This window comes from Mastomys coucha, unplaced genomic scaffold (genome assembly GCF_008632895.1).
Source record: "Mastomys coucha isolate ucsf_1 unplaced genomic scaffold, UCSF_Mcou_1 pScaffold6, whole genome shotgun sequence".
In the NCBI taxonomy this organism is placed as follows: domain Eukaryota; kingdom Metazoa; phylum Chordata; class Mammalia; order Rodentia; family Muridae; genus Mastomys; species Mastomys coucha.
Window position 1 is genome coordinate 88,530,403 of NW_022196912.1, and position 10,794 is coordinate 88,541,196.

General features: G+C 47.5%; 1 protein-coding gene across 1 annotated transcript; it reads right to left on the bottom strand.

The window, feature by feature from the left end:
* Positions 1–4,330: 4,330 nt before the first annotated feature.
* On the bottom strand, positions 4,331–8,053 carry Tmem30b (transmembrane protein 30B). Its single transcript, XM_031356715.1, has one exon. The coding sequence runs from the start codon at positions 7,751–7,753 to the stop codon at positions 6,692–6,694; it is 1,062 nt and encodes a 353-aa protein (XP_031212575.1). The 5' UTR covers positions 7,754–8,053; the 3' UTR covers positions 4,331–6,691.
* Between the last annotated feature and the right edge of the window lie 2,741 nt (positions 8,054–10,794).

A 10,794-nucleotide genomic window follows, 5' to 3' on the forward strand; every position in this document is an offset into this window, starting at 1 on the left:
CCACAGTGTCTGACAGCAAGTGGAAGCAAGAGAAAACACACACAGACCAGCCAAGCGGGCAGTTCAGGATTTTGACTAAGGGGATGGCGGAGTCAGGCTAAGTACCAGAAATGATCTAGGAAGGTGTGGTGGTTTGAGTAAGAATGGCCCCCATAAACCCATATGTTGGAATGCTTGGTCCCCAGTTAGTAGATTTTTTTGGGAAGGATTAGGAGGTGTGTCACTGGGAGTGGACTTTGAGGTTTCAAAAGACCATGCTGTTCTCAGTCTTTGTTTTGTTTTATTTTGTTTTGTTTTTTCAAGACAAGGTTTCTCTGTGTAGTCCTGGATGTCCTGGAACTCACTCTGTAGACCAGGCTGGCCTCGAACTCAGAAATCTGCCTGCCTCTGCCTCCCAAGTGCTGGGATTAAAGGCGTGTGCCACCACTGCCCCGGCACCTCTCTCCCTCTCTCTCTCTCTCTCTCTCTCTCTCTCTCTCTCTCTCTCTCTCTCTCTCTCTCTCTCTCTCTCTCTCTCTCTCTCTCTCTCTCTCTGCCTGCTGCCTTTTAATCAGGATGCAAGCTCTGAGCTACTACTCCTGCACCATGCCTACCCACCTGCCTGCTTCTATGGTCCCCACCATAATGGTCATAGACTAACCTTCTAGAACTGGAAGCAAACCCCTAACTAAATACTTTCTTTTATAAGTTACCTTGGTCATGGTGTTTCCTTATAGCAAGAGAACAGTAACTAAGACAGAAGTATATATAAGGCTTGCAGGAGACAACAGTAAATTCAGCTCTGACTACACAGACAGGTGGCACCTGGGGGACCTTCAGGTATATCCAAGAGGTGACAGGAAGTGTGAGTTAGGAGAGAAGATACTAGTGGAGGCAGGAGAGTTGACACTTATATATCAGTCACTCAATAATGTTTTAAAGGTTCACGCAGGCGAACGCAAGCACCAGTTGGCTTCTCTAATGAAAACTTGACAGATACCATATTCAGGAGTTTGGACATTGTGTTGAAGTAACTGGTACGTCTTAAGTTTTAAAGATTTGCATAACAAAGTGAAAAGATTGGGGTTTTCAATTCTATTACTTGGTCTGAATAGGAAGTGTTGTATCTCCTATTTTAGATGTGTTGACAGAAATGGCAAATGTGGGCTCAGTGATTAAAGCGCTTTCTGAAAGCAAGAGAACCCATACAAATCCCAGGTGGTCATGGCAGCCTGCCTGAGAGATCAGACCCAGAAAGAAAACATGAGGAATACCAGATGCAAACTGGCTAACAAGACTAGCCATATCAGTGAGCTCTGAGTTTGATAGAGAACCCTGCCTCATTTACATCATCCCCTCTAAGGCTTAGGGAACACTGTGGAAGAGGGGGAAGAAAGAATGTAAGAGCCGGAATATAGGGAGAAGGGCTGAGAGATGTCATTTTCTGGGCTAGGCGCAGCCATTGTAATTACAAACTCACGCAACAGCAGGTCTGGAAAACAACAAAACAAAACAAAACAAAATAACAATATCAACAGTCGGGCTTGGATGGAGGAGAGGCCAAGGGGCCATGATTCATCTATTTGCTACTGAGAGATTCAGGAAGTAAGCACTCATTGCCTTCAGTTGTCCACACACTGATGGCCCTATTAAGCTCTGGTATGCACTTTTAACTCATTTGTTACCTGATGGCTGGCTAAATTAAACAAGTAACAAAACAAAACTAAAAGTCATGAACGTAGGAAAAGTTCTGCCAGGGATGGGAGAGGGAAATCAGTAATAAGGATGGGAAAGAAATGAGAGGGTGTTGGAGAAAGCCATCAGCATACACACACACACACACACACACACACACACAGAGCACAACACACACACACGGTACACACAACTCATACACCATACACACAGACACACACAGCACAACACACACACAAACACACAGCACAACACACACACACACACACACACACACACACACTCACAGGCATAAAACTGCCTCACAATGAAACTAATTCTTTTAAACATTGAAGCAGGACTAGCAAGGTAACTTGGCAGCAAGGGTGCTGCCCATTTCGTGCTATGCCCACTGTGTGCTATGCCCACTGTGTGCTCTGTGTTTGAGACCTAGGCTCCACATGGTGGAAAGAGACTCCCGACAGGCTGGGAGATGGCTCAGCAGTTGAGAGGACTTGCAGTTCCAGCAGAGGACCAGTGAGTGATTCCTAGCATTCGTGTGGTAGCTCCTAATCATCAATAACTTAAGCTCCAGGAGATCCAATGCCTTCTCCTGACCTCGGGTACCAGCCATGTATATGATGCACATGCATACATGCAGGCAAAAGACTCTTACACATATAAACATAAATCTGAAAAAAAAATGACACCTAAAAGTTGTCCTCTGACTTCCACATGTATTATGGATTGTGAGTACTTGCTCTTGAGCATGCGTCATGCACACACACACACACACACACACACACACACACAAATAAATAAATAAATGTAATAATTAAAAAGTAATTAAGCAATCCATTTCTGTGGCTGTCAGTTCATTCAATATTAGATTTTTTTCTTTTGTTTCTAAGGAACACTACTTTAACTATTATTACACTTATTTATTGTGTGCACTTGCACATGTGTGCGGGGATATGTGTGCAAGAGCTCCAGTGTGGAGGCCAGTGAACAATTTGCAGGAATGAGCTCCTACATAGATCCTGGGACTAGAACTAGGGTTGGCAGGGTTGGCAGGAAATGCCTTTTCCTACGGAGTCATAGCCCCAGCCTGAACTGCTTACTGTCACACTGCGTTTTGAACAAAGTAAAAAGGAATATATTCCTACCTCTTTGGTCTTGATAACTTTCTCAGAAGCTCATGCATTTTGATGGATCAGGTTAATGAGACCACACAGTGTTAAGCACCTTGGGCTTCCGGAACAAAGCCCCTTTAGAAAAACAAAACAATCTTTACTAAAGACACATGGTTTAGAGTTTACATTGGCAATTTAATGTGTCATTTACTATAGGAGCTTGGTGAGGAGGCAGTGCGGAGGACGGGACTAGGATGGCTCCTGACGGCAATACCTTTGCTCCTAATAAAGGGTATATTGCACTCAACTTGATCAACAAAACAAGCTAAGGGGAGCAGAAGAGGGTAAGCCACTCTTCATTCACTGCATCTCCCCCAAATCCCCTCATTAGTGGATTCTGTGTCTGAGCCAACCCTGCCTTCCCCACAGCTTCTCTTGTAGCCAACCCCTTGCCCTCTGGGTACCCTGTTAGACTAGGAATATGTCTGGTGTGCCTTTCGTCCTTCCCTTCCTGTTGGTCTCACTGCCTAGTTTTCTCTGTGCCATGCAAGCTTAGCCTGCAGGTATGTTAGGCTGGCATGCTCTAGAGGTCTTACCAGAAGGACCAACGATGCCTACCTTCATATAACGTGACGCAGCAGTGTGGGCAGTTTTCCTAAAGGCAGTGCCGTTTTTATTGAGGAACTTATGGGGGGTGCTGGTTTACCACATCAGCAACCGAAAAAAAAACAAAAACACAAAACAAAACAAAAAAAACCGGCTAAACAACTTAGCCAGTTCTCTGCAAAGTGAAACTATCTCGTGAGATCTCTTCAGGCCCTTAATGAGTTCCAGTCATATTTGGGAGGGTCTTTGTTGGAGAGAGAATTGAGAGAAATTCTCCTGGGGGAAAATTTGTTTTTTAATTGCCAACTAAAATTAACCAGCTCTGTTTTACCTATAGCAAAAATGTAGGTTGCAAGGAATGTCCAGTGCAAACTAAAAAAAGAATTTTATTGATAGTGACTGATGGTTTCCATGCAAGTCCATATGAGGAGCTGGTTTGTAACACTGAGACTCACCCTCAGCTCCTTGGTGTGTCAGACGGAGTTTTGGTTATATCGTACTCAGTAACACTTGTTCCAAAGCCAGGTCTGACCTTAGGTTTTTAAGCCGCTGCCTAGTCAGCAGATTGTTGAGCCATTTCAGTTGAGGAGATACTAGAGACCTCAGCTTGGTTTTTGTTTTGTTTTGTTTTGTAAGCGGGCATTTCACTGAACACTTGTTTGTTCTTTACTTCACAAAGTGGCTCAAAGTTGGTTTCTAGTCCAGCTGCTGAAGTTCACCCTGTCACACTCCTAGAAGACATCCCTCCAGTTGGGGTACATGAGGCTAGGACTAAGCAGAATCACAATACTGAACAAAAATGCTACACAGCACAGGGGCCACTGAAGCAAAGGCCTGACTTCTTTAACTTAAGTCTTAAACTTCCTGCTGGTCGGAGCCTCAAATACCAACAGGCAATTGTAATTTACAGTCTGAAAAAAATGCAGAGCGGCAGGCTGCTATGATCACATTCTTTAATAACCTTTCAAAGGAAAATTTAAAAGACATTGTCATTGGTCAAATTCAAACAATAATTGAGGATCATGTCATCCAAACATAGGATGTTGATGTAAGTTCAAATTCTGTTTTAGGAAGTTAGCAATAAAAGACTAAATTCGTGCTGACTGGCCACCATTCTGAATGGTGGTGCTCTCTCTGGCTGCAATATAAATGTGCTGGTGACAGGAGGCGAACGGCTGGTACTGTTTGTGCCTTTGAGATCATAGTTCAAAAGAACTAAGTAATGTGATAACAGAGAAAGACAAACACAACCTTTATTCTCTTTCAGAAACCTTGAAAACAAAGCCTGGGACTGCAATTTAATCACAGGACTTTACATTTCATGGACTCACATAAAAATTTACAACAAAAGACTAATGCTCTACAAAATGATAGTAAAATATAGTTACCCTCAACTGTATAGGGAAAAAAATGAACAAACTGCTTTACCTGGCCCAGAGGAAGGCTAGTCAACCAAGCATTCACAGTAAATAAAATGTTCTGCAGTGCGTATCATGTTCAGCTTTCCATAGTCAACAGTCACAATGTGCGACCTGACATTAAATTTTATCACATTCAGAAGTCAGAAAGCCAACATGTTGGAATTGCTAAGGAATTGTTTGTTTTTCTTGTTTTGTTTTGTTTTGTTTGAGACAGGGTTTCTCTGTGTAGCCCTGGCTGTCCTGGAACTCACTCTGTAGACCAGGCTGGCCTCAAACTCAGAAATCCGCCTGCCTCTGCCTCCCAAGTGCTGGGATTAAAGGTGTGTGCCACCACCACCCAGGAATTGTTTGATATACATAAAACTGAGACAAGATTATTTTAAGTCATTTTTTATCTTAGACAGGCATGCTGTTCACCCAAAAAGTATTAACTAGAAGAGAATAATAGAATCAATGGAAATAATCGCTATAACTCAACATTTGGCTGCCATAAAACATACTCCCAAGACCCGTGCTGCCTTCGAGGAATGAAAATATACCAATAACCAGAAAATAACAGCAGTAGGGAGCCAGCCCAGAGGACCCTGACAAATGCCAAGTAACTTTTCTTCAGGGGAACCTGGAAGACAGAATCAGGGAAATTTTATTTTATTTTTTAAATTATTGTTCCATAAAATGGGGGGGGAGTTACATTAAAAAATGTCCCAATTGCCTCTGAGACTAGCTTTTTTATCAATTGTAGGCAATCAAATAAAATCAGCTGAGTAGTTCTAGCATTATCTTAAAGGCTAAAATAATCCAGAGTCTATTTTGCATATAAGAATATATTTCTTATCAATCTTAAACGTGATCACTAGAAATGGGTTTCACTGGAGAGTTGAAACTGGGTTTAAGATACTTCTTTGTTAAAATAACACAAATGAGTTAAACTATTCTTTTTAGCATGATTCAAAGGGGGGTGAGAAAGAAGGCAAGGGTCGGTCCCTCAGGGTTCCACGGAAACAGCGTCCCACTAAGATCATTTGCAACCCAGCTTTTCGGGTTAAGAAACTTGCCCCTGAGCCATGCAAACTGCCCTTGCATTTTCAGATTTTTACGTGGCGTCCTATTAAGTTTGCTCTTATATTTAATGACGCACTTCTGCCCTGCAGATCTGCAGTTTCCTAGACCTAGCAATTTTTCTCATTCATTCCACAAATTGCCAGCTTCCTTCCTATGTGTAAGAAGAGCAAACATAGGAGCACTATGATTGCCACTGTTCACCAGAACAAATTATCACAGGAAAACTGAACTCAGGCGAGTACTTCAGGCCCAACCTGGCTCAAGATTCCCAAATTCAAGGGCACAGGGACTCCAGAGAAGCTTGCTCATCCTGGCCTCAGAACCTGAGGGGCCTGGTGCCTCACCATCGACTTAAGTTTTAACAAGTATGCTTTCCCTGATCCTCCAAGCTTCTGCAGGCAATCAGCGGGTATCATTATCCCAACACTTCCCCGCCCCACCTGATAGCTCCCTCCCAGAAAGCTGAGGGAGGAGTGCTTAGAGGGAGGTACAAAAGTTTAGGCTCAGAATCAGGATCCTGGCCGTTGGTCTTAATGAGTTCCAATCCAGGAATCTTCCATGTCCTTTGCCCTGGAATGCGGTAGACTTTAAGGACCTGGCGTGTCAACTAGTCAAGCCACGGAGAAGATGGGAGAAATGGCAAGATGTATCAATCTGCTGTCCAAAACCTGAGAACAGTCCCCGTAGCGGGTAATTCCCTTTTCCAGGCCCTTCGTCCACAACAGATCAGTGAGCCTGAAGTTGTGTTAAGGAGCAAAGGGACACCGCTAAAAGCGGCTTGGCCAAGAAGTAGGAAGGGGTTCTTGGGAAGCAGGGTCACTCATCGTCGTTGTCGTCGTCCTCCTGGTCCTGGTAGCGAATGTAGACGACCAGCATGACAAAGCCCATGATAATGCAGAGGGAGCCGACGACCAGGTAGGCGATGCCCAGGAAGGGGTTCTTGCCACCCATCCATGAGATGTTGCTAAGGATGATGAGCTTGTGGCCGCCGAAGGCGCGCACCGGGTAGTTGTAGGTGATGTTGACTCGGTAGGTGCCCCGGGGCAGACCGGCGGAGTAGTTGCCCTGGCGGATGCGCGCGTACAGCTTGCGGAACGTGGGCAGCGCCGCGGTGCGCATCCACACCACGAAGTCCTGGTTGATGAAGCCGGTGTTGTTGGGATCCGGGCTCAGCTCATAAACCGGCCGGTGCCAGTTGGGCGGCGGCGCCGTGCCGCGGAAGGCCAGCGCCAGGCTGCCGTTCACCAGCGGCGGGTTGCGGAACTTGACGTGGTAGTCCGTCCACCAGGCGATGGCGGTGCGGTCGAGCGGCACCTCGACGAAGGGCTCGGCCGGCCGCCGCTGGTGCCAGAGCGAGAAGGAGTCGTTGAAGAGGCTGTTGGCGATGGCGCCGCACGGCGCGATGGGCAGGCCGCCGGAGCTGAACTGATAGGGGGCGCACTCGTTGGCCGGGTGGCGCAGCGCGCTGGCCAGGCCGCTGAGCTGCGCGTCGTCGCGGGACACGCCGTAGCGCCGGTTGTTCTGGTAGAAGTTGGACAGCTCGTAGTAGAGGTACACCGGGCCCGGGAAGAGCTCGGGCAGCGTGAAGCTCCAGGCGCACGCGCAACTGGGGGGCGGCGCGCGGCCCTGGCCCTTGATGGCGCACACGGAGCAGTTGCCGGTGCCGGGGTCGCCGGTGTAGTCGTACTCCAGCTCCTTGATGCCGTTGGAGGAGTAGAAGAGGCCCAGGCCCAGGCCGATGAACGCCAGGCCGGCGCAGAAGAAGAGCGGCAGCGTGATGCCGGCCGACAGCAGCGGCTGCCAGGCGGGGAGGCGCTGCTGCGTGAAGGCGGTGTTGTCGGGCTGGTGCGCGCCCCGCGCCGTGGCGCTCCAAGTCATGGCGGGATCTCAGCCGGGGGCCCTGCGGCAGCCTCTCCACCCCGGCCTCCCGCCTCCGCTCGCGGTCTCAGCTCGACGGCGGCTCCCGGCCCCGCCTCCCGCCCGCGCAGGTGCGCCCGCCCAGCCCCCCACGCAGGTGAGCCCGACCGATTGCCAAAGGCGCATGGCCTCCGCCGGGACGGCTCAGTTCCGCCACCGCCCGGGTGACCTGGGCCGGGCTCCGCCCCTGCATGGCGCCCTTCCCAGGTGAGCTGGGCGAGGCTCCTCACCTCACCAGGCTCTGGCTCCTCCGTCCTCCCTGTCTGACTCCGACTCCTCCTCCCCCTCCCCTTCTCCTCCCTCTCCTAGCTCCTCCCACTTCGCCCCAATCCTCGGTGGGCGAGTGATGGGCTCTGAGTAGGTCATAGCTTTGCTCAGGTTCTTTTCACCTTCTTCAGGGCCTGAGCAACTTCTCCTGCCTGATCACAAGTCTGACTTAAAACAAGAAAGTTCCACCCCAGAGCTTGCTCCAGGGTGGGGTTCTGTTGGCTTGATCATTTATTACCTTGTTAAGGCTGTTAATCCTCTTTATTTAAGGGAAAGGGTGAGTCTTAAGTAGGGTTCACTTAGTGTTTAAGGCAAAATACAGTGCCCTGGGAGTTACATTATGGTAACTATCAATTTCAACGTGGAGCTCTTATTCTCCTCTTTTTACATAAAGAGGGATTATTTTCTAGCCAGATGGTCCAGAAAGGTGGAAAGTTCTATAAAAATAAAATGATTAAAAAAAAAAAAAAAACACAGACTGGGAGAGTTTGCAGCCTTTGAATATCTTCTCTAGCTAGTGGGAGAAACCACCAAAGAGAAAAAAAAATGCTGTGGACTGCATGTGATGTTCTTTTCAGGTCTTCTGCTTGACTAGAGAAATGCCTGATCCAAGACCTGGGGGCCTAGCTGATATTCACAGCCAAGGACATTTGAGTGTTTGGCCCAAGTTGAACTAGAAGGTCTAGCTGGGCAGTGGTGGGGCACGCCTTTAATCCCAGCACTTGGGAAGCAGAGGCAGGCGGATTTCTGAGTTCGAGGCCAGTCTGGTCTACAGAGTGAGTTCCAGGACAGCCAGGGCTACACAGAGAAACCCTGTCTAGAAAAAAAAAAAAAAATCAAAACAGCCAGTAGCTGACCTATGATCTCATATGGACAAGAGTGACATTAAGTTGATTTTATTCCATTGAATGAATGTGGCTTGAAAGTGCTAACTTAGAGAATACTGCAGAAGACCCAGCTATCTTTGGTTATTCCTTATACCCCACGAGAGGGAATCCCAATGGATCAAAAGGTTTCCCTTACACTTTTTTTTTTTTAATAAAAGAATAAACAAATCTCTTTACCCTTCTGGAGACTTCCACCCACCCCATGTCATTGAGTCATGCTTCTGTATGATTCTGGCTTCAGGACAGAGTCTAGTTCTCACAACTTTTATCTAATGGATCTTAAGTCTACAATCACATGGCCACCACACCCTGCAAACTCATGTGTGGAACTCAAAGCTTTCCCAGATGGTGTCAAGGCAACAGTGCCCTCATGCCACTGGTAGGGAAGCAAGAACAGAAAGAGGTGAAGGTTTCAGAGCTTAAAATGGTCAATAGGATTAAACACAACAGAAAGGTCAAGTGGAATGTGTTAGGTGTCCAACCCAGGACAAGGCTGACAGGTGCCCCTTTAACATATCAAGGCAGACCTGGCCACCAGGTTCTCCCTGCGATTCTGCAGTCCCTACCTGGTCTGGGCCCTCCTGGCTGCCGTATCTGCTCCTTACCCTGAACTTGCCATCCCGGGAGTCAGGCTTCTCTGTCCTATATAATGTAACCATTTTGGTTACCTACTGTCTTTGAACCTTTGGGCCTCCTGGCTGCTATACTTGGTTGCCCTCTCTCCACTCTTTTTTCCCCTCCCCCTCTCCTCACGTCGCACAGCTCAGTCTGGTTATGGCCACTCCAGCCTTTCCCAGAGATTCCTGCCTCTGGCTGTGCTCTCCCACATGACTATAATAAACCTCCTTTGACCATCATGTTTCCTTTTCTTTTACTTGTTTATTTTGTGCCAAAACCACAGGGACAGCATAAACCAGCTCCCTTCTTGGAGTTCCAGACTGTGCTGCAGATCTGACCCTCCTAAGGTAAGTATGGATCATTTGTTCCTGCTGGCTTCTGCCACCCACAAGATTGGATTCCAGATTCTGGAGTCCGACTCCAGCTGTTGCTTCCTCCACCTGCTTTCTAACTGCTGTTCTTGTCTCGCTGGGCTCTGCCTTTTATGCCCTCCACGTGGGCACTGGTTCCCACAGCCTGTTATGCCTCTAGCCTATACCCATGTAAGTGTCTCCCTTTTCTCCTGCTCTCCCTTCCCGCCACATTGTTCCGGTCTCTGGTCGGTCTCTTATCAGGAGCCGCAGTTCTGCCTATAGCAGCCCGGGACGGACACTCTTCCTTTCTTTCTCCCACTTGGAGCTCCAGAAGGATCCCTGTCTCCTGCAGCCTCCCCACCATGAGGAACACTCCTGGCTCCCTTGCGCATGCCTTCCCCTAGGAGCTCTGCCTTGCTACCCTCTCTCTTCCTCCGTGGACTCAGAGTTTATTACTACAGCTTCACCTCAGTACCGGTCAATGGCCCCCAACGGCAAGCACATACGCTTTCGAAATTCTCCCAGATTATAGCGACCGAACAAGCAGATGATCCCAAATCTCTTATCTCTAAGTCTACGATTTTCCATTCTTAAATCTTTCACCTCTATGATTTCTTTGCTCTGTGTTTTCAAAAACAAAACAAAACAAACCATAAAACTCCTGACCTCTTAAGGCTATGCTGTAAACTCTTATCTCAGGATTTGTTAAATTCACTGGGCTTGGTTAAAGAATCTGTAACAGAATTTGGCTTCAAACTTTATAACAAAAGGTTTATAGTTAAAAACTATACATAAGGCCAGGCGGTGGTGGCCAGCCTGGTCTACAGAGTGAGTTCCAGGACAGCCAGAGCTATACAGAGAAACCCTGTCTCGAGAA